Genomic DNA, 24,994 nt, shown 5'->3' with positions numbered 1-24,994 from the left:
AAATATTTTATGTTTTTCAGTGTTTTGTGCATATATATGTCTGTAAACCATGTGCATGTTTGGTGCCCGTGGAAACCAGAGGAGAGCATAGGATCCCATAGGACTAGACTTGTAGATGGTTATGAGCTGCGATGTAGTTGCTGGGAAGTGAACCCAGGTCCTCTGGAAGAGCAATCAGTGCTCTTAACCACTGAGCCATCTCTCTAGTCTGTTATTTTTTTTTTTAAATCTCCAAATTCATTCTCATTGGAGAACATCACTAATTAATTTTTTGAGGTGTCGTGTTGCTTTGATGTTTCATATTTCTGTTTTTGTGGTAGGACTTGTATATCTGTGACTAGATGGTCTGTTAGATTTGTTTGTTTGCTTGTTTGCTTCTATCATTTACATTCGTTCAGTGGAAGTGTTTCTAGTGTTAAAGTAGTAGTAGGTTGCAACAGTAGGGTTCTTTAGTCCAACAGTATATTAGGCTGAGGTGTCATTTTTCTCCTACTGGACTAGTGATGTATCTTAGTAGACAGATTTTCAGCCCTCATCTTCAGGACACAGACTCTGAACCCTGTATTACTCCAAGAGTATAATTCTATCAGAATCAATAACATGATAGGCTCATTTATGATAATACAGAAATAGTTCCTTAAAACTCAAGTGTCTTACAAGTTTCAAAGTCACAATACTTTAGGTAAGTAAAGGAACTCAATATTGTGTGTATGAAAGTATTAGAATGTGTGTAGACAGGAAGTAAGTAAGACTAGCAATTCATATTAGTATGAGAAAGGGGAAAATAGAGGAAAAGACAAGTAGAAGAGGGAACAGTGGAGATGAAGGGAGGACAAAGGTGGAGTGGAAAGAGGAAGGAAGCAAATGCAACCAGGCAATCTGAAACAATCACAGCTTTGGGAAAAATGATAAAGGCTCCCCTATCCTTCCAACTCTAGGGCAGACTGTTTGGGGAAAGCCTATCAAAAGGAAAAAAGAAAAGTGGAGGAAAGATAAGCATCAAGTAAGAGAAGAGAAGTGAAGCAAAAGAGCTGGGTTAGACTGCAGAGTAATTTCTCACCCGGCAGCAGTTCTGGTCTTGCCTCTAGAGAGTCCTTTGAGGATCACGGATGCCAGGCATACTCCTGGGTTGTCTTAGTTTGATGTAGAAGATGGCCGTGCCCCTAAGTGCTCTTTTGCTAGTCGGGTGGTAAACGCTAGTTATACCTCAGGGCTGTTGTTTATGATCTGGCTGAGGATGCAGGTCATGGTCCTTTTCAAAATCACGGGCATCTTCAAAACTGTCTGGATTCCCCTTCAAAGGTAAATTAGTTGCTCATCATGGCGGCACATGCCTTGAATCCCAGTGCTCATGCAGAGGCACACAGATCTCAGTGAGGTGAAGGCTGGTCTTGCTGAGCTAGCAAACTATGGACTGAGACCCTGTCTCAAGAACTCAAAACCAGGATGACTTAGATCAGATTTCTGCTTCACTGAATGTGGTACAGTTCTGATCCAGAACCTTTTTACTCTGCTGTGAGCAGGTGTTCTGCAGTCCAGGTTGCAGATTTTAATCTCAGGACACTTGTTCTATGTTTTCAGAGTGTGGGTCAGAAAGAGCTGCCATGCTGCTCACTAAACAGCAGTCTCTAAATAATGGTATTTGAGACTGCCCCATCCAGTACAAGAGGAGAGGGCTTTCCTGCTTTCTCCCCTTTCTGCCAGTGCAGCTGTCATACGCAGCTCTTGTCTTCTCTCTCTTTAAAGCCAGCTGTACTCCCAGTGCACTGCAGCCATCCCGAGGCTCCCTGTCGTTTGCTGCCATCTGCAGCTGCACTTGCTGTGGCTCTCTGAGCTGGTCTCTCTCCAGGACAGCCTCTAGGCTTTTTCCTTCTGCCTTGCTCTACAACTTTCCACTTTCCTTTTGTTTCTGAAACTAGAGACTTTCTGCCATTCCCAATCTCTTAGAATAGCTGTTCTCCAACTATTCCTAGGTTACTCTTCATAGATTCTACCTAACTATTGCTGGGCGATGTTTACCATCTTTAGCTCTAAAAATTTGTTTAAATCCAACAGAAACACACTTTAAAATTTCCTTCTCTTTTCTATACAAGAGAAAAAGTATAAATACGAATGACTTTTCTCTCTAAAGCCAGTGAGCTTTTGGCTTTAGAGAGAAAAGTCATTCGTATTTTAACTTTTTTTGACAATACTGTGTCAATTTAAATATTATCAGGAGATCATTGTATTAATCAAAACAACTAGCCAGCATCACAACCTTTAAAGATCAATTCACAAAAGTGGTAGTGACATAAATACAGCATGCCCACAAGATTCCTTTTTAAAAATAACATTTGCAAAGAGACTTAAAGAATAAAAATTATGTTCATTTTTCTGTATCACACCCATAGTTATTTTGTGAGTAGATAGATGTTCTTATACTTTGAAGCTGACTCCTACAGGGGTCAAAATTTAAGGAAGAAAAAGGGTGAAATAAATTAATACTGATGTTAGAGATGCATAAAGATATATAAAGTATATATATTATATATTATACATATATATTCCTTCATATAACTTAAATATGATGTAATTATATGTGACATCATATTTCCATTTCTGGAATAAACTATTTGAAATAGTCACAATTCATTATTGGCTTCATTAACGGATTGCATTACTAATATCTTAGTATTTTGTGCTTATGCACTTATAATATTATGTGTAAAGAAAATATTTTTCTTTACAATGCTTAAAATAACATGAAATTATGTAAGCTTTACAATATGATGAGTTTTCTCAGATATTACCATATTAAAAGCAGTATTTCATCTCTTCTGGCCTTTTATTTTCAGCCCATTCTTCTTCTGCTAATGAACCCAGGCCAGCTTGTTACTGTCACTATAGGTTGTTTGCATGCCATTTGATTGTCTGACTCTATCTCACTAAAAATATATACCTTATATTCATCTTTAAAATGAAATTTGGACGTTTGAGGGAAGAATTTGAGACTGAGTTAACAACAAAGCACATAAAAAAGTAATCAAGTTAAGAAAATGATTTTAATCCTACAGAGTAAATAATTTGCATGGTAGAATAAGAAAGTAGCAATAGCACAGTGAAAATAGTTATGCTTTATTAGGAGCTAGGCATATAGTATGTACATGCATATGGAGGCAGATGTAGAAAAGAAAATGCTTTTCCTAAAAGTTAGTAAATAGTAGAAAAATATTAAGATACATCAGGTAAAAATATCTAACTAATATCAGAAAGGAATAAAAACAATTGAATCTAGAAAGGAAGATATTAAAGTGAGAAAAGACAGAAGAATTTTAATTATCACATTGTTTCTTATAGAATTATCTGACTTGTTAAACTATATGCATGGCAGTGATAGAAAATAAAACTAAAGAGAAACAAGTTGGACATAAAACTGCACTGTGTTAATCACAGTACTTTTGATAATTGTTCATGTTGCTGCATCTGTTAGTAATATATTTTAATTGTTTCATGGTATTTCATTTCATGATTGTATTTATTTAATTCTTTTATTGATAGGTACCTGAGCTATTTCTGATTTTTTACTATTATGATTAAAGTCACTAATTTTTTAATTAAGAAAATAATTTTGTGGATATATGCTTTAAATTTTCTTAGGTGCATATGCAGTGGAATTGCTAGAGCCTGTTGTAGGTATGCATTTAGTTTGTTTACAATTTGTCAGATAGTTTTCTAAAGTGGTTATAAAATAATACATTTTGTACTCTCATCAACAGCATATGAGAGCTATGCTATTCCATGTCCTTTATTTTTTCATTTAAAAGCTGATTATGATCATTATGGTAGCCATGTAATAGTTTCTGGTCATTATTCTAAGTTTCACTTCCCTGATGACTGTTTCTACTATTTACTCTCTTTCAGACAGTTCGGCATGGGTTTCCTTATCAGCCCACAGCATTGGCCTTTGATCCAGTCCAGAAAATCTTAGCTATTGGAACAAGAACAGGTGCTATACGAATGTATCCTTAATTTTTGTTAATTATTTTGTACAAGAATGCCAATTTTGTTTGCTTGAACCTTCAAATAGGTAAAGAATGTATAACCAGATAAAATGTATTGCTTCCTTATAAATCAGTAGCTATTGTGAAAATCACCACTGTCAAGTGTCTTTGTACTACTTCTGTCTTTGAGACCACTGTTGATGGTCCTTTCTTTAGCTTCTATTATTGTTTGCTTACGGCAGTATTTTTTTTCCGATCTGTCTCGTTAGAAGCTTATCAATTATACACGAGGATTGAACTTTTGGACTCATATTTCTTTATTGTTTATATCTATTCTATCACATTAATTTCTACTTTAATCTTTTAAAAATTTACATTGGGTTCAGTTTGTCCCATTTTAGTTTCTTAAGGTAGAAAGTCATTAGTCTAAGAACTTTTTATAATATGTGCATATAGTATATAGGTGTATTTCCAAATGCATTTTAGTGTCTTCTCTATTTTTCTTTTTTCTTTAAATTGGATATTTTATCTATTTATATTTCAAATGTTATCCACATTCCCGGTTTCCCTTTTGCAAACCCCCTATCCCATTCCCCCTTACCCTGCTGGAGGGTGCTCCCCCACCCACCCACACACCCACCTACTCCCACCTCACTGCCCTAGTATTCCTCTACACTGGAGCATCAAGCCTTCACAGAACCAATGGCCTCCCCTCTCATATATGCCAGATAAGGCCCCTTCAGCTCCTTCAGTCCTTCCCTTAACTTCTCCATTGGGGTCCCTGTGCTCAGTCCAATGGTTGGCTGCGAGCATCTGCATCTATATTGGTCAGGATCTGGCAGAGCCTCTCAGGAGACAGCTGTATTAGGCTCCTGTCAGCAAGCACTTCTTGGCATCAGCAATAGTGTCTGGGTTTGGTGTCTGCGTGTGGGATGGATCCCCAGGTGGGGCAGTCTCTGGATGGCTTTTCCTTAAGTCTCTGCTTTACTCTTTGTTCCTGTGTTTCCTTTAGATAGGAGCAATTCTGGGTTAAAATTCTGGAGATGGGTGGGTGTCCCCATCTCTCAACTGAGGGGGCATGCCTAACCTCTGGATATGATTTCCACAAGTTCCCCCTCCCCTTTGTGGGGTATTTCAGCTAATGTCATCCCTATGGGGTCCTGGGAGGTTCTTGCTCTCCTGGCATCTGGGACTTTCTGGTTGCTGCCCCCAGTTCCCCATCCCCAATTGCTACATACCTCTGTTCAAATTCCTGACCCTCCATACATCTCCTCCCATACCTGATTTTTACCCCTCTTTTTACCCTCCCCTCTTCTATTCCTCCCAAGTCCTTCCTACCCTCTACTTCCCTTGATTATTTTATTCCCTCTTCTAAGTAGGACTGAAGCATCCACTCTTTGGTCTTCCTTCCTCTTGAGCTTCATGTGGTCTGTGAATTGTATCTTGGGTCTTCCAAGCTCTTTGCCTAATATCCACTTATCAGTGAGTACATACCATGTATGTTCTCTTGTGACTGGGTTACCTCACTCAGGATGGTATTTTTCTAGATCTATCCACTTGCCTGTGAATTTCATGAAGTCATTGTTTTTTTTATAGCTGAGTAGTATTCCATTGTGTAAATGTCCCATATTTTTGGTATCTATTCCTCTGATGAGGGACATCTGGGTTCTTTCCAGATTCTGACTATTGTAAATATAGCTGCTATGAACATAGTGGAGCATGTTTCCTTATTACATGTTGGAGCATCTTCTGGGTATATGCCCCGGAATGGTATAGCTGGGTACTCAGATAATACTATGTCCAATTTTCTGAGGAAACACCAGATTGATTCCAGAGTGGTTGTACCAGCTTGCAACCCCACCAGCAATGGAGGAGTGTTCCTCTTTCTCTACATCCTTACCAGCATCTGCTGTCTCCTGAGTTTTTGATCTTAGCCATTCTGACTGGTATGAGGTGGGATCTCAGGGTTGTTTTGATTTGCATTACTCTGAGGTAGTGTCTGTCTTTGTCATTGAGGTGTATTTCCTATACGCAGCAAAATGCTGGGTCCTGTTTAAGTATCTAGTCTGTTAGTCTATGTCTTTTTATTGGGAAATTGAGTCCATTTATGTTAAGTGATAGTAAGGAATAGTGATTGTGGCCTCCTGTTATTTTTCTTGTTAGAGGTGGAATTATGTTTGTGTGGCTATCTTCTTTTGGGTTTGTTGAAAGAAGACTACTTCCTTGCTTTTTCTAGGGTGTAGTTTCCCTCCTTGTTTTGGGGTTTTCCATCTATTATCCTTTGTAGGGCTGGATTTGTGGAAAGATATTGTGTAAATTTGATTTTTTTCATGGAATATCTTGGTTTCTCCATCTACAGTAATTTAGAGTTTTGTTGGATATAGTGGCCTGGGCCTGGCATTTATGTTCTTTTAGGGTCTGTATGACATCTGCTCAGGGTCTTCTAGCTTTCATAATCTCTGGTGAGAAGTCTGGTGTAAATTCTGATAGGTCATCCTTTATATGTTACTTGACCTTTTTTCCTTACTGCTTTTATTATTCTTTCTTTATTTTGTGCATTTGGTGTTTTGATTATTATGTGACAGGAAGAATTTATTTTCTGGTCCAGTCTATTTGGATTTCTGTAGGCTTCTTGTATGTTGATGGGCATCTCTTTCTTTAGGTTAGGGAAATTTTCTTTTATAATTTTGTTGAAGATATTTACTGGGAATCTTCGCTCTCTTTTATACCTATTATCCTTAGGTTTGATCTTCTCATTGAGTCCTGGATTTCCTGGATGTTTTGGGTTAGGAGCTTTTTGCATGTTGTGTTTTCTTTGACTATTGTGTCTATGCTTTCTATGGTATCTTCTGCACCTGAGATTCTCTCTCCTATCTCTAGTATTCTGTTGGTGATGCTTGCATCTATGACTCTTGATCTCTTTCCTAGGCTTTCTATCTCCATGGTTGTCTCCCTTTGTGATTTCTTTATTGTTTCTATTTCCGTTTTTTTTAGATCCCAGATGGTTTTGTTCAGTTTCTTCACCTGTTTGGTTGTGTTTTCCTGTCATTTAAGTGATTTTTGTATTTCCTCTTTAAGGGCTTCTACCTGTTTACCTGTGTTCTCCTGTATTTCTTTAAGGGAGTTATTTATGTCCTTCTTAAAGTCCTCTATCGTCATCATGAGATGTGATTTTAAATAAGAGTCTTACTTTTCTAGTGTGTTGGAGTATCTAGGGCTTGCTGTGGTGGAAGAACTGGTTTCTGATGATGTCAAGTAGCCTTGGTTTCTGCTTCTTATGTTCTTGCCCTTGCCTCTTGCCATCTGGTTATCTCTGGTTTTAGCTGGTCTTGCTGTCTTTGACTGTGGCTTGTCCCTCCTGCAAGCCTGTGTGTCAGCACTTCTGGGAGACCAGTTCTCTCCAGGAGGAATTTGTGTATGGAAAGCTGTGGCACAGGGTCAACTCTGGGGCACAGACAGAAACCAGAAGGATCTTGTTCTTGGCTGTTCCTTAGTTCTTGTGTCATGATAGATCTGGGTGGGTCCCTCTTGGGCCAGGAATTTGAGCAGAAGTGGTGGTCTCACCTGTGCTCTCAGCTGTGTCAGCATTCTTGGGTAACTAGCTCTCTCCAGGTGGGATTTTGGTATGAAGATCTATGGCACAGGCTCAACTCCAGGTGCAGATGGAAACCAGAAAGATCCTGTCCCAGCCTGCTCCTCCGTTCCTGTATCTTGAGGGCTCTGGGTGGGTCCCTTGGAACAGATGTGGTGGTCTTACCTGTGCTCACAGGTGAGTCAGCACTCCTGGGAGACTTGTCAATATGCAGAGAATAGGAAACTACAGAATCCCCAGCCCCAAATGGGACATCCATATTATGTCCCTTCCTCCTACAGCTCAGGAATCATTTTGGAAAAGGGGGTAGAAATACTAAGAGTTGAAGGAATTAGATGCCTCCAAGGAAACAGCATTTTCTAGACATAGCAGGGCAGTTGTACAAATGAATTCAGAGTAGTTGAGACAGAATGCACAAGACCTGGGCACAGTCAATCCAGACAAAAATCTCAGGATAAAGAGAAGAGGTAAGCTCAAATTCCCACCTCTTGCTAAGCAGTGGATAGCTGATGAAAGAAGCAGAGTCAGTTTTCTTTAAGGGTGTCACCCCTGGTGGGTTGGGCACATTCCAGGGGAAGGCTATGCATCCAAAAGCAACTGGTAGTACCATCTGTATTTGATGGGTTAAAAGAAGAGCCCACAAAGTTGGGTGGGTAGGAAAAGGGGATGGAACTTGGAGAAGTGGCGGGAGGTTAAAAAGTAACAAACAAACAAAAACCTGTTTAACCAGCACCTTCCCAAATCAATAGCATAATAAAACACGAATAATGTGTAAAAATATCATATCACAATCAGGATAAACTCTGTAAACAGGGCATTTCTTTCACTATAAGGATTCCTCAGGGTGCCTACTTAATTGTGACACCTGGTTGAGTTTTGTTTCTGTTGCTGTGATCTAATCCCCTGAGTAGACAACTTAAGGAAGAAAAGTTTTATCTTGAGTCCATCATGAAGGGGGAAAGCCTAGCTGCTGGAGCATGAAGCCAGCTGGTCACATCAACTGTCAGTAGCTCTTCAGATAGAAGGGAAGCCTCAAGAGTTCCTCCGCATTCATGATGGAACATTGAAATGCCCAGGCTTGTGTAAGACCACAGCAACTGTATGCCCTGACTGCAAAGATCATGCTGTATCCAGCAGACAGTGTTTCCTTAGCATATATCTTACCATCCTCCTCCTCCTCCTCCAGTCTTCCTGGCTGTTCTTTTACAGTATTCCCTGGGTCTAGTGGGGTGAAATAGCTCGCCTGTTTGGGGCAACAGTCTCTTATTTTCAATACTTTGAACAATTATTTCAGCATTATTTCTTTATTGAATTCCATTTTTATATCGTACATTGACTTTTTATTTTTATTCCATTGAGCTGTGAGCACAGTCTTGGATTTCTTCCAGGAATGTATTTGTTTCTTCATTTCTTTGAGCATATTTATAATCATTTTGAGTTCATCATCTAGAACTTTGTCTAAGTAACTCTCAGGAGAATCCATTGCCCCGGGATTGATTTTTTTGGGGGGTGGGGGGGGGATACATGTTACCTTATCTTTTCATGTTACCTTTGCTTTTACATTTACATGTGTAAATCTAGAATTAGATTGTTAAATGAATTTATTTACTTATTTTAACTCACTTTTTTTCTTTCATGGAAGTGTTTGAAATATTTCAGAGGTACTATATTGTAGCAGGGCTGAAGAATCATTTTCTTCTGTTGGACTGGTGTTCAGGGTACCAGGCTTCATTCCTAGCTTTCTCCTAGGAGAATAATGCTATTTGCAATAATAGTCCCTGTGTAGTGGGATAGACCCACTATGAAGATAGAGTCAAGTACAAACATTCACCCCATGAACACCAACCATTTTAGGGAGTAAAGGGACACTGAGAATACCATATGAATGTTCTTGTATATTAATTATTGTGGATATGAGGTGTGTAAAAACACAATACGACATAGATGTGAGCACTCAGATGATAGAAAGTAGAGGGATGCCTTAGTTAGGTCACTATTGCTTTGATGAAATACCATGACCACAAGCAAGCTGGGAAAGAAAGGGTTTATTTGTCTTACACTTCCATATCACTATTCATCATTGAAGGAAGTCAGGGGAGAAACTCAAACAGGGCAGGAACCAAGAGGCAGGAGCTGATACAGAGGCAACAGAGGGGTGCTGCTTATTGAGTTGCTCATCATAGCTTGTTCAGCCTGCTTTCTTATAGAACTCAGGACGACCAGCTCAGGTATGGGACTGCTCACCATGGGCTGGACCCTCCCACACCAGTCACTAATTAAGAAAATGCCTTACAGCTGGTTCTTAGAGAAGCATTTTTTTTTCCAGTAAGGTTCCTTCCTTTCAGATAACTCTAGCATATGTCAAATTGACATAAGACTATCCAGGATAGGAAATAACTAGAAAGTGGAACTTTAGGAGCCACAAAGATTGTATGTGGTGGTGTGGGAAGTGATGGAGTTTGGCTAAAGATAGACTGGAAAGAGAGAAGTAAAGATATGTCAAATAACTTTAAGCCATCTTTCAGCAGCTTTAAGCACAGAAACTTACAAATCTGGGCAGTGTTCTTTACTAGAGATAATAATAATAATAATAGTAGTAGTAGTAATAATAATAACAACAACAATAATAATAATAACAACAGAAGCAGTAAGGGAAAATTAAAAGAAAAACTAGAAAGTACTTTTAGAAAGAGAGAGATAGGAATATGGGGCAAAAAAGGAGCAGTGCTGAGCAGATCTGCTAAACTGATGTTGGCTATTAAAGGAATACATAGGTGTAGGGTGAGCTGGGTCTACAGACACAGGATATGCAAACTGATTGCTGGTTTGCATCTGACATTTTTCTTGTTCCTTCTCTGGCTCCTAAAAACTTGTCTTGCTGTTGGGTCTTGCTTTGTGATGGGCAGTCCCATTCCTGTATTCTGTATTTCTGAGGACTATTATGGATCAGACTCCAGCCCTGAGCCTGGTTCTAGCTCTGGCTCCTGCTTGGATCGGTTATGCTTGCAGCTCTGGTTCTGACTCTAGCTCTAGCTCCTGCTCTCTTCTGACTTTCACTTGGCTTGAGCTGAAACTGGCTCTTTACTCTCTGGACTGAGTTGTAGCACATTTTTACTCAGTGGTGACAGAAACCAGGGACAGATGGCTATGAGGGGCAGGAAAATTAAGGAAGATGCTCAGAGTCACAGGTGAATTTGGCATACTAAGTAAAATTGTGCTCCTGGTTCCAAGGATACAGAATCACACAAAAGATGCTCTTGCCAGAATTTGTTGCTTAACAAGTTACATAAAAAAAAATCACATTTATTCTTTACTTACTTTTTTGGTGTATCCCATAGCAAACATTTTAACTAAGTCATTCTGACTATCTATACCATTGGCATGTTGTCGAAACTTATATCTATCACTCACAGCCTTTATTTTCTTTCAGATGAGCTGTTGGATCATTCCTTGGTGTTCTCATGCTTAGCTAGTCTTTGGCTACATGCTCTGTGGAGGAGGGGCCAGTGTGAGCTCTTCCATTCAGCCACCATGTTTTGTTTTGTTTTGTTTTGTTTTGTTTTGTTTTTGTTTTGTTTTGTTTTGTTGTTGTTCCTAGTACAAGAGAGTGGGAGAGAAAAGGTTGTAAGATGTTGTTTGGTGATTCCCTCTTCCTCATCTCAGCCATTCTGTATTCTGCTTCTGCTTTTTGGTTTTTTAAATCAGTGTGTTTGAGCAAAACCACTTCCTAGCAGGTTCCACTGGGCAGGCTGGCAGAGCCTCTGTGTGTGAAAAGCCCTTGCTGCCTGCTGCCTGCTGCCTGCTGCCTGATTTCCTCTGTGCTTTAGCCAGCCTCACTGATTTGATCTTTTCTCACCTGCTGCCTATGGGGATCTTACTTGTCTTTCTTGACCTTGTAAGTTCCTTTGGTTTTGTTTGGTTTTTTTTGTTTGTTGTTTTTTGGAAACTATTATTTTCCGTTACATTCTTCGATTTCACAAAGTTTCTTTGTTGAAGCCTCTAACTAACCATCAAGCCCAGAGGTCTATTTTATTTTTTCACATGATAGTTCTGGCTACAGTGTCGTGTAGAACAGATATTATGAAAGTTGGCAGCTTTTCAGTTATTCCAAACTTTGAAGGAAAAGCTTTTGTTAGAATAGAAAATTTTTGCTGGCCTGGGTGGAGACCTAGCATTCCAGTCAGGCTGGTTCAGTCAGTTTGGCTAATGGACTACTCCTGGAAAGTGGGTTTACCTTAGGTCATGCTAAAGAGACAGATGGGATAATCTTTAACAAGACACTATATTTTTTTCCTTCCCAGAATCCCTTATTGTTAAGAATAAAGAACATTATTTGAAATATTTCTTACATGTTTTTCTTCTTTTGAGAACTCTGTTCACTTCCCAGCCCCCCCTTTTTTGGAATGGGTAATTTTTTTTGTTTGTTTTCTTTAGTTCTTTACATATTCTGGATATTAATGCCCTTTCAGATGTATCACTGGTGATGATTCTCTTCCATTCTGTAGGCTTCCTCTTCACTGAATTGTTGTTTCTTTAGCTGTACGAAGCCTTTTATTTTTATGAAGTTTCCCTTGTCAATTGTTGACCTGAATTCTTGGGCAGATGGAGTTCTGTTGAGAAAATAATTTCCTACATCTGTATTACATATGGTACTGCCTATGTTTTCTTCTAACAGGTTCAAGCTTCACATTTAGGTATTTGATTCATTTGGAGTTAGTTTTTGTTTGTTCTTTTTTTCCTCTTTGCAAGGTCATGGCTATGGATCTATCTTCATTCTTTTGCATGTGAATATCAACATTTCCCAGCACCGTTTGCTGAAAGTACTTCCTTTCTCTAGTGTACAGTTTTGGCATCTTTGTTGAATATTAAGTGGCTGAAGTTACATGTGCCCATGTTCAGGTCTTTGATTTTATTCCATTGGTCTATGTGTCTGTTTTTGTTCCAACCCCATATCACTGTTGTTGTTGTTGTGGGTTTTTTTCTTTGAAATTAAAACCTTTCTGGAAAGACCTGTTTAGCCTCACTTGGAGGTGTGTTTCCAAGATGATTCTAATCCAGTAAAAATGATGATGAACTAGCTATCAAAATAGGTTTTCTGTGCCTTTCCTTTCATGTACTCCCCAAACTCAAAAGTATGTTTGTTTGAAATCTCAAAAATTTCAAAGGCTATCTTCGATCTTTTTCATTACTTCCTGTTTCATTGACTGGGATAATTCTAGAGTCTTGTCTTCAGGTTTGGATATTCTTTGTTATGCTTGATCTAGTCTGTTATTGAGAATTTTACCTGTATCTTTGAATTTGACTTGCTGAGTTAATTTCTGAAATGTCTGTCTGAGATTTATTTTTCAAAACCTTTATATCTTTGCTGCACTTCTCACTCACGTCATGAATTGTTCACCTGCTTTGTTGTATCATCTGTCTTTGTTCTCTTGAATTTAACTCATTTTCTTTATAGACATTCCTTTAAATTCTTCCTTGGATAATACACTCTTATCCTTTACTTTGAAGTCTAGAGCATCAATTGTGTTTCTTTGAAGGTGTCAGGTTAACTGTGTGTGTGTATATATATATATATATATATATATATATATATATATATATATGTGTGTGTGTGTGTGTGTATGTGTGTGTAAAACTCTACATTAAGGTTTATGCATTAGGTGGATCAGCAAGCCCTCCCATATACATTTCTCCATTCTTCTTCAAATTCATGGTCTTTATTTTTTTTAACTAATTATTATTACATACATATATGTGTATATATATATATATATATATATATATATACACACACACATATATATATATATACATATATATATATATATATGTTATATATTCCTAAATCTAACCTGTTTAAACCATGTAATGCTATTTATATGTATGTTTTCAGGGCTGACAGTTTGGCTCTAGACAACTAATTGTTATGCTCTTCCTTGGAGAGAACCACCTCTCTCACTCCCAGCTTTGCTCAGTTGTCTGTAGTTATTTGTGTACGGTTGAGCCTTCCTGGGATTCCTTTTCTGGTCAGTTTGGCATGTTCATTGCTGTCATCCTTGTTCAGTCATATCCGAGCAGTCATGTTGGTGAGCCTTTATGGGAAGAATCACTTCTAACATTACTAGGAAACACAATCTCACAGCAAATCCAATTACCCAAAAAATATTCAAATCCCTGGACTCTTACAATCTTTCTACCACCTCTTCTTCAATATCCCCTGAGCCTTAGATTTGGAAGTGCTTTTACATGTAGCCATTGAGACTAGGCTCCACTGCTTTTCATTTTGGAGGCCTCTAGAGTGCCCTGTCTGTGATTTGAGAGGCAATAAGAAGCACAAGAACTCTTTGCTATCTCTTTCCTAAGATGACCATTCTTTCTACATTATAGAGTTTCTCTAAGCTTGTTTATACAGCTACCTCTCGAATATTTTTGTTTCATGGAAGTAGGGATTAAGAGGAATGGAGCAACTGTATTTTGGCAGAACTGCAAGGGTCCATACAAATGTTTTCTATTTATTATTTGTATTAATTGTATTTTTATTCCATTCAGTTTAAAAAATTTTAAAACCTGAATAAACAAATTAATTAATGGAAAAATATTTTTAAAATTATGCTTGATTTATTTTCTTAATGTTTGGATTATTTATATTATTTAGCCTTCAAGTATCATATATTTTCCCAGTAACCTTTATATTATTGAGTCGTAGTTTAAATTCTGTTATGGTAAGAGAATATATTTTGTATAACCTGGGTTATTTCTACATTAATTGAAGCTTTTTTTTATAGCCCTGTATATTTTCCTATTGACAAATGTTAGATGTGTTTGCAGTTATTGAGTAGATTGTTCTATAAATGTCAGTTAGGTCGAACTGATTTATGATATTGTTCAAATCTTCTGTATTTGTACTGACCTTCTATCTACTTCCTCATTATTAAGACAGTGGCATTACAATCTCCCATTACAACTGTAGATTGATCTATTTATATTTATAGTTCTGTCAATTTTTGCTTTATGAAATTTTCAGCACTGTCATTAGATATGTAAACATTTAGAAGTAAATGTTCTTGACAAATTTAAAATTTTAATATTAGTAAATGATTTTATATCCATAGTAATATTTTTTGATCTGAAATTTACTTTGCCCAGTGGACGTAGACACTCAAACTCTCTTTTGGTTTGTCTTAGTATAGTATATCTTTGAAAATATATAATCTATTTTTAGCTTACTATATTTTAAATTTTGTTTATTATAGGAAGCATAAAGTATGTATTTGTTAGTTTGTTGTACAGTTTGACAATCTCTGCCTTTGAAAAATAAAAATAGATTTTATAATGTGAAAAATTGACTTACATTTTAATGATTATTCTTTTAAGAATTATCACTTATGCTATATAACATATTTAATTTTTTACTTCATATTTATTTACTTTTTATTTTTTTATTTTATGTGTATGGTGTATGGGTGTTTTGCTTACATGTGTGTATGTGTACCATGTACATGACTGATACCCAGGGATGCCAGAAGGTGGTGTTGAACCTCTGAAACTGGAGTTAGGGATGATTGTGAACCACCATGTTGGTTCTAGGAATTGTACCTGGGTCTTCTGGAGTAGCAATCAGTTTTCTTACTTGCTATGCCATGCCTTCAACTTCCAATTTTTTATTTAAATTTTAAAGCTTATCATATAGTAAAGTCATCTTTTAAATTTTGATGTACTTTTATGAAGTGTCTTAGGGTTTTATCATTAATAGATGCCATGACCACAGCAACTCTTATAAAGGAAAACATTTAATTGGGACTGGTTTACAGGTTTAGAAATTTAGTCCATTATTGTTATGGCAACAAGCATGTGTGTATGCAGGCAGACAGGGTGCTGGAGAAATAGCTGAGAATTCTACATCTGGATTGGCAGATATCAGGAAGAGAGACTGACATTGGGCTTGGCTTGAGCTTCTGAAATCTCAAACCTTACTCCTTGTGACACACTCCCTCCAAAAAGGCCATACCTATTCCAACAAGGCCACACCTCCAATAATGTCATTCCCTAAGTCTATGGTGACCATTTCATTCAAACCACTACATTCCATACCCTGGCCCCTCTAAACTTGTAGCCATATCATAATGCAAAATGCATTTAATCCAACTTCAAAAGTTTTCAACTCCTTTCAGCTTTGTTGACTGCAACACACTTCCTGTTAGCAGCTATCCTTGGCAGGTATCCCACAACTGGTATCTCCAACATCTTGGGGTCTCCAAGGCCATCAGGCTTCACCTTCACAGCTTCACACAATGGCCTCTCTGGGCTACATGCAGGGACGTCCTTAGCATATGCCTGGCCTCGGTGGCTTTCCTTAGTCATGGAGAGAGAATTTGTAACCCCTTTTTTTGTATTTTTGACTCTAAAGCCAAAGCCACGTGTCTGATTTCTGCTGCTTGTTGGGGCTGAAACATGGCCTCTTTCAAATATATTTTCACCATCTTTCTGTTTTCGTTGGTTTCTTTCACTGCCTATGCTATGCAATGTTTGGCTGTCCTAAAACTCAATCTGTAGACCAGGCTGTCCTTGAAATCAGAAACTTACATGCCTCTGCCTCCAGAGTGCTAGGATTAAAGTTATGTACCACCACCCCTGACCATAAGCTTCTCTTTAAGTCCTTTTCACAAGTTGGAAGACTAGCTAGCTGGGTGAGATCTTGCCGTGAGGTCAACACTCCCTTTATTTCATTTAACATCAGGCTTTTCTTTAATCTGTTTATCTCCTTGGACTGACTTAGCTCCATTCTATTTCCTGGTGTCCTGTTTCTCCTCAAACTGTACATTTTATATTTTTCCTTGCTCAGCTTTTTCCTTTTCATTATAGATCTGAATAAAAGTGAACATGAATAACGACACAACAGAGTCAATACTAGGCTGTTCTGAGATTTCTTCAGGCAGATTATTCAGACAAGGGCAAAACGCAGCCACATTCCTAGCTAAAGTATTACCAGAATGGTCACATACAAACATTCTTTCCCTCTAGAACATCCTGTGCCAGGCCCCACAGTTCAAATCACCCTCAGCACCATGGCTTGCATGCTCTTACTAGTGTATAGTCCATTTTGTCCCATTTGATGCCTTCAACTACTTTTCAAATCTGAAGTTCTGAAGTTCCAAAGCCCACATTCCTCCAAACAAAAGTATGGTCAGGCCTACCACAGCAATACCCCAACTCCTTGTACCAAGTTAAGGGCTTTATTGCTGTGAATAGATCCCATGACCACAACTCTTATAAACAAAAACATAAGCTGACCTCAGAGTGCAGCAATTCTTTTGTCTCATCTTTTCAAGTGCTGAGGTTACAGGCTAGAGCCATGGAATCTGGCTCATTTTTATATTTTTAAAAAAGAATTACTATAGGCATTGTACATTTGGACTATTGCTTTTTATCTCTGATCTGACATTTATTGCACTTTAATTGGAGTATAAATACCTTGTTTATAATGTGGAATTGGTGTGGTTGAATGAAGTCTAGGGTCTTGCAGATTGTTTTCTAGTTCTCTTACTAGATCTGTTTTCTACTCCTTTGCTATTTGATTATAAGTTTCAAAAGCTGTTTTTACCTCCTCTCAGCATTACTTAGTTGCCTGTAATTCTTTGTGTAGGGCTCAGGCCTCTTGGGCTCTGCAACATCCCCCTTCCCTGGTCCATTCTTATTGTCCTTGGAGGAAAGAGAAGGGGAATATGATATAAGTATATTATAATCTCAACAAGAAATAATTTTAAAAACTGATGCTATTTGATTTCATTGGTAGACATATTATTAACCAATTTACCTATTTAGCCCTCTTTTAAAGGAAATACTAGAACCACCTTTATTTAAGAGATGAGTTTTCCTCACTACTAGGGAATGTTTTTCTTAGTGTTTTGCATGACTAGTCTGTGAATTTTGGGGTTTCTCTCTTGGATGGTGGGAACATGAAAATTTTCTGGTCTCACTTAACTTGCTCTTTTTTGTTTGTTTGTTTTGTTCTTTCTTGCTTTATTCTTCAAGAAGGAATTATCATTTTTGGCGATGTTGTTTGTTTGGTCTGGTTTGTTTTTCAAGACGAATGTTATTTCTTTATTGGTTTTTTTCCCCTTTCACTTTCAAATAGTTTCTATAAATCTTGTCCCTGTTTTACATTTTGCTCTACTTACATTTGCTTTCCAGCAGATCTCTGAAATATTCCAGCATGTGTCATTTTTTTTTTCTTGCTTTTTGGCCTTGTTAATTCTATTTGTTCTTAGCCAAGCACCCCACCACCACCACCACACACATACACCCTTCATTTTATTCTGTCTTTTACACAAAGGGAACCTGCTAGATTTAATAGCCCTAAATTGTGGCCTGGACATTCTCTATAGAGTACTCTGGAACAGTCATAAGCGTACATCTTCCCTACAATCTTCCATTCTTTCTTACTTTTGTCTTTTGTTCCCTTTCTGACTTAGATTAACTTTCTTTATATAAACCTTTCCCTTTTCAGGAACCACCATATTCCTCATTTGATATGCAGTGTTTGAATGCTGCTGTGTGCATGAATGTAGTTACATCAATGTTGCTTATATTGTTTAACTGCTTGGGTGGAAGGATAAATCTGCCCCCTGTTTCTTCACTATGTCAGGAAATAGTTACCTTAGCATGCAATGCCTTTATATTTAAGAAAAACAAATAATAACCATATATAGAAACATGTCACTTCGTAAGGAATACATTGATACATTTGTTCTGTGATGTTTGATTTTCTTCCCTTCTTATAATCTTCTACCATTTACCTTTCTTTTCTCTTTTGTTCTGTTTCTGACTTATAGGTTAACTTTTTAAGTGCAAACTGAAAAATATATTGCTACTATTTCTTAATATCTATCTTTGAAATCTTATTTTTAATGCAGAAACTATTTTATACATTACATGTTTATATATTTCTTTATATTCTATTGATTCTAAAATATTGTTAGAAGGGCTTTGTACATAACAAAATTGCTAACATACTTGAGTATATTAAATGGTTTCATTTGGTGACATTATGTAGTCCTGGCTGTTCTGGAACTCACTATAGAGATCAGGATGTCCTGTAACTCACAGAGATCCTCCTACCTTTGCTCCTCAAGTGTTGGAGTTAAAGGCATGTAACACTATGGCCAACTAATATGTTAACTTTTTAATGATTTCATTTATTGCAGTAAAATCTTTCAATTGCTTGAACCTACTCTGGGGAAACAAATGTTTAATCAGATAAATATGAAAAGAAATGAGATGTGTCTCATTCTCAATTCTTGTGTTCTTTGATGGGAAGGAACCTCCCTTCTTCTCATGTTTTACTATAATTCTTCTAATTGTTAGAATATCACTCATTTATACTGTGCAATTAAGTTTGTGTAAAGCAAAATATTTCAACTCTGAAAAATAAGGACAATGAAGAGTCAAAACATTAGTTGCTAAATAAGTCAGATTCTCCTTCACTTTTTGATATTTGTGCTAACTCAAATGTTAGAATCCTTGACTTTTATTGTGTTAGACTTGGGAGGCCTGGTGTTGACTGTTACTGCCAACATGAAAGTGGTGCGGCTGTCTTGCAGCTCCAATTCCTCATCAATGAGGTAAGTTTTTCCCTTCCCTTCCCTTCCCTTCCCTTCCCTTCCCTTCCCTTCCCTTCCCTTCCCTTCCCTCCCCTCCCCTCCCCTCCCCTCCCCTCCCCTCCCCTCCCCTCCCCTCCCCTCCCCTCCTCTCCCCTCCCCTCTCCTTTTCCTTCCTTCCTTCCTTCCTTCCTTCCTTCCTTCCTTCCTTCCTTCCTTCCTTCCTTTTCTATTTCAACCATACATACATATTTTTGATTACTTAAAACACAAAATATACAGTCACACTCACAGACGATTACAGGTTTGAGTATCCAAAATGGTTGGGTTTAAAATGTTTATGTATCTTTTTTTTTTAATTTTTTAATTTTTGGGTTTTTTTGTTTTGTTTTGTTTTTTTGTTTTTTTTTTTTGTTTTTTTTTTTTTTTTTGTTTTTTTGAGACTGGGTTTCTCTGTATAGCCCTGACTGTCCTGGAATTCACTTTGTAGACCAGGCTGGCCTCGGACTCAGAAATCCTCCTGCCTCTGCCTCTGGAGAGTGCTGGGATTAAAGGCGTGTGCCACCATACCTGGCTGTATCTTTGATTTTTAATTATTGAATACATGAATATATATTGAGATACATTGGAGAAGGAACCCAGGTCTAAACATTAAACTCTTTTATATTACGTGTGTACCTTATACACGTAGTCTGATGGTAATTTTGTACATTTTTTCAATGCTTTTACATTTTGAATGTAATCACAGTAGATCAGGTATGAAATTTTCTCTTTGTGGAAAAGGTTAACTTTTGGAACATCTGGGATTTTGTATATTTGGATTATGGATCTTCAACCTGTACTTGATATAATTCTTTTTGATATTATGATTTTAGATGTGTAACAATGCATTTGTATATATTATTACTGACATTCACATTTTTATTTCCTATATTAAAATTTAAATTTAAACTTAGATTTAAATGTTAATATAGAAAATATTACATTTAATATAGGAAATATTAAACTTAATAAGAGAAAATATTTGCATATCAGAACATCCTCTTATTGTGACTCTATTATAATTTTAAAATTTATTTAATATTTTCTAAACCATTAAGCTTTCTACCTACTCTCTTCCCACCAATTTAAATATTTTGCTTGTATCTTCGTTGAAAGTATCTTTTTATTTACCAGTAGGCTTGTATCTGTATAAATCTATACATTGTTTATCTGTATAAATGCATTTATCTTTTATTTTCATATGCACTTCTTGGTTTATGTATATATTTTATTTATGTGTCCATAGATATTGTAGAAATTAGCTTCCTAAATTTTAGAAACAGAGTATGCATTTATAAAGCTAAGGAAATTCGTAGTTCTTAGTTGGAGGCATCTTAGAGTCATCTTCAGTCAAATTTTTTGAGTGGCTCCTGCTGTTGTGCACAGCTCTCTTATCTTAAATGAGTCAGTCAGTACAACGAGTAATGATGCTTCTGGCAAAGGCTGACTTTATTTGAATCAAACTTTTTCAGGGAGCTATGATATCCTGACTGACAAATCAAATGTATTTCTCATTGTGGGCAACCTTGATGCGGGGTGTCACAGACATGACAGGAGGGAAATAGAAAACATCAGTGTGGCGACCAGCCATTATGTCTAAAGCTCCCACCTCTCTGTTATCCTACTCTCCTCCAGTTACTAGCTGAGGGATTGCAGCCTTCTGACTTCTACAGATATATTCTAATATACATGATTTGCTTCTGTGTGGTTTGCTCTTAGTTTGTTTCTCAGTATTATCTTTGAGGCCCTAAATTTGCTTTTGTGATATATGAGGTTCTATAATTAAGGAAATAAAGACAAGCTTCAGTCTCTTCATTTTGTTCACCTTGCTTTTTTATTAGCTACTCTCCCTGATGCACATCACAATAATTTCTGGACTATCCTCCATATCTCCCAGTTTCTGATCCCATGATCAGAAATGGACATCATCTTATTTACAGGTTTACTTTTTTTTTTTTCTGAAGATCTTTGGAAGTAGCATTGATGGAAAGTTCACTTTGCTTTTATAAATGAAGCATAGGCACTCTGCTTATGAGCTTACTTTTATTCATATGCTTAGTGGTCTACTGATGTTGTTAACATTTTAGTCTTATCATAGACTTAATAATACAGAGTCCCTTTGTAGATTAATCAGATGTCATACAGAAATATTCAGTTTATATGATTATATCTTAATTCTGTTGTACTTGGTATATTTTTGTGTTGTAAAAAAGTATCTATTGTAGATTATGTTTTGCCAGTTTCATAATAATAACTTTATCTTTCTATTTTTACCCTTTCCCAAGTGAATGTCGACCTCTTTCAGAGAGGAGATCATTATTATGTACTGAATTAAAAAGCTGTAGTTCATTAAATGCTTTCAAGAAATATCAATAATTGTAGAAATGCAGAAAGCATTTATAAATAACTCATCCAAAGAAGTATAAAAATCCTCAAAGCCAATATAAGGTAAATCTTACTTCATGGTGTAAAAAATTGATATGAGTTCATGTTAAAGAATATATTAATATATACCCTCTGATATAAGTGTTTATATATATTAAGATTATATAAATTTTAATGAAAATATTCTAACTATAATTTATTACTATAAAGATACTATTCTGTGAGACCCAAATACTAAATATATAATACAAAGAGAGATATCATGGGGTCCTATGCTGGCTGGTTTTATGTCAACTTGGCACAAGGAGAGTTATCTGAGAGAAAGAAATCTCAACTGAGAAAATGCCTCCATAAGATACAGCTATAAGGCAATTTTTAAATTAGTGTTTGATGAGGAAGGGTCAGGTCACTGTGGGTGGGGTCATTTCTGGATTGGTAGCCCTGGGTTCTATAAGAAAGCCGACTGAGCAAGCCATGGGAAGCAAGCCAGTAAGCAGCATGCCTCCATGACCTCTGCATCAGCTCCTGCCTCTAGAATCCTGATCTGTTTGTGTTCCTGTCCTGACTTCCTTCAATGATAAGCAGTATTGTGGAAGTGTAAACCAAATAAACCCTTTCCTCTCTTATTTCCTTTGGTCCTGGTGTTTCATCACAGCAACAGTAACTCTAAGACACGTTTGTGCTAGCATAGTGGGATGTGGCTGTGATCATGTTTTAGGGAGAATTGTGGAAGGACTTTAGGAACTTTGGGCTAGAAAAGCCATTGAGTGTTGAGAGCTCAGTGAGCTGCTCTGTAGGAGCTTCGAAGATAAGAGTATTGGGAGCAGTGCAGAAGATGGAGGCCTGGCTTGTGAAGTTTCAGAGGAAAGTTTAAAGACTCCTTTCAGCTGTTTGCTATTTTGAATTAAGATTCTGTCAAACTGGTAAGCTGGGGCTGAATAATAGAGACCAGTACCACTGAAGTGAAACCTTTTTGTGACTGCGACAGTTGATGCTGGTTAGCTGGATCTGAGTGGTTAAGTGGGATTAAGAAGAGACCAACATCACTGAGGTCAAATCTGGAAAATGTTTCCTGAGAGCACAAAGAAGCTGTGTTCCAGAGGCATCCAAGGGTGTACCTCATGCTGGCAGCCTAACTTGGTAGTGTAAGAGTCACCCAGGTGGTACTGATTTTGAAGTCAGGAAGGGGTCATGGAGAGCAGCTGAGGTTGGGCACTGTGAGAGGCCATGGAAGGCCATTGGTGAAGGTGCAGCCTTAGTGGCAGTTGAAGGCCCAGGGCTGAAGGGGTCATGTAGAAAAGCTGAGGCTTGATACCATGAAGAGAGCCTATGAGAAGCTATTGGTGAAAGTGCAGCCTAGTTTCAGCAGGAGAGCCCAGCATTTTAGAGATGCCAGTAGTATGGATGCCATTACCAAGAACAGTAGCAACAGTGGAGCAGGGCCAGACAGAACCTAGAAGATAAGCTGTGTGCTACAGAGGGTGGAGCTGGGGAAGTGACCCAAACCCTCTGGAGGAGTTCAGAAGATTGTGAGTGGATCCCAGATATTGGAGAGTCGGAGTTTGGCTTTGCTTTGATTTGATTGTGATTGTGCCCTGGTTCTTCCCTCTTGAAGTGAGAAAGTATTTAATTATTATTTTTTTTTAATTTTATTGGAGCCCACAGTTGACAGACCTTGAATTTTAAAAGACTTTGGATTTTAATGGGACTGAAATTTTAATGTTTGATTTTGTAGAGGCCATGGAACTTTTAATGTTTACATTTTTAATGTGAGAGCTTGGGGGACAAATAAGAAAGGAAGGATTGTGGCTTAATAATGATGTGTTTGTGTGTCAAGTTGATAAGAGGTCAGTTGTGTTGGCTAGTCTTATGTCAACTCTACACAAGCTAGAATTATTTGAAAGGAGGGAAGCTCAATTGGGAAAATGCCTCCATAAGATCCAACTGTAAGGCATTTTCTTAATTAGTGTTGGAGAAAGGCGTGGGCTATTGTGGGTGGGGGTCTTCCCTTGGCTGGAAGTTCTGAGTTATGTAAGAAAGCAGCCTGAACAACCCATAGGAAGCAAGCCAGGAAGCCATACCCCTCCATGGCCTCTGCATCAGCTCCTGCCTCCAGGATCCCGCTCTGTTTGACTTCCTGTCCTAACTTCCTTTGATGATGAACAATGCTGCAGAAACGTAAGCCAAATACATCCTTTTCTCCACAAATTTTTTCGGTCATGGTGTTTCACCATAGCGATAGCAACCCTAATTAAGACAGGGACAGTGTGTTTTGGTTTAGGAATTCTTTCAGAAACACATTTAGAGTCTTCTTTCTCCTAATTTCTGGATAAGAAGTAAAGTTGAGAGTTTTAAAAAACTTTTTCATGTAGAATATAAATGAGAATGGGGGACAATGTTGTAAACTGTGAAATTATAAAAGATTACTTGTAACTAACTTATTTGGAAAATATATATAAAACATTTTAGGTATCTTAAGACTACCATACTTCTTCCGGATAACTATTAGAGAACACATAGGACTTTAGGGTAGTTTCAGTTGACATTTCAGTTGGGTAAAAGTTCTGCCATATTTAAGATGATCTTTAAATATCAGTGAAATAGTGTATGTTAGTTATATGTGGTACTTAGTAATATGTACATTTATTTTCTCCTACATACAAAGGTAGAATGCATGGTATTGTATTTGAGATAGAATTAATTTGAAATTAGTGGAATAGGATGAAATCATTTTAGTTTTTTTTTTTTTCGAGACAGGGTTTTTCTGTGTAGCCCTGGCTGTCCTGGAACTCACTTTGTAGAGCAGGCTGGCTTTGAACTCAGAAATTATCCTGCCTCTGCCTCCCAAGTGCTGGGATTAAAGGCGTGCGCTACCATGCCCGGCCTCTAGTATTATTTATATAGTTATACTTAATTCAAGGTGAAGAAATATTTTATTGTGGGTGATATTTTACATCACAGGTAAAGCTTTTTAGACTATAATCAGCAGGTCAAATTATAAAATACATAATTTTAAGGAATCATACATAATTTTTAGATATAAAAAAACAAAAGTATAACCTTACATGTATATTTGATTAATGAAACTGAGTTTGGTATTGGTTTCTTTGTGCAGTTATATGATATTTATGTGAATAGTAGAAACAAAAAATTTAAATTCTATTTTACTGAAGGAAATTAAAAAAAAAAACCCTTTAATAGTTACAATGATGCTGTCTTAGTTTGCTTTCAGCTGCTGTGCTAAATGACAAAAAAGCAACTTGGGGAGGAATTGTGTTATTTCATCTGACAGGTTGCAGTCTGTTACTGAGAGAATCCAGGACAGGAACTCCAGCAGTGCAGTTCCTTGCAGCAGAAACCCTGGAGGAATACTGTTGACTGGTTTGCCCCCTCTGGCT

General features: G+C 37.3%; 1 protein-coding gene across 11 annotated transcripts in view; it reads left to right on the top strand.

Annotated features, from left to right (window-relative positions):
• Positions 1-24,994, top strand: part of Stxbp5l (syntaxin binding protein 5-like) — a 277,941-nt gene that overhangs the window by 35,947 nt on the left and 217,000 nt on the right. For 10 of the 11 annotated variants that reach the window (XM_006521886.4, XM_006521884.4, XM_030249014.1 and 7 more), the window contains exons 3-4: positions 3,901-3,998; positions 19,112-19,193. In XM_006521886.4, the coding sequence (XP_006521949.1) occupies positions 3,901-3,998; positions 19,112-19,193 (180 nt within the window). The remainder of the gene's footprint in view (positions 1-3,900; positions 3,999-19,111; positions 19,194-24,994) is intronic. The other variant, XM_017316899.2, reaches the window with a different exon arrangement.

This window comes from Mus musculus, chromosome 16 (assembly GCF_000001635.26).
Source record: "Mus musculus strain C57BL/6J chromosome 16, GRCm38.p6 C57BL/6J".
Taxonomy (NCBI): domain Eukaryota; kingdom Metazoa; phylum Chordata; class Mammalia; order Rodentia; family Muridae; genus Mus; species Mus musculus.
The sequence above is the reverse complement of the archived record's forward strand: the minus strand, read 5'-3'. Positions and strand labels throughout refer to the sequence as shown.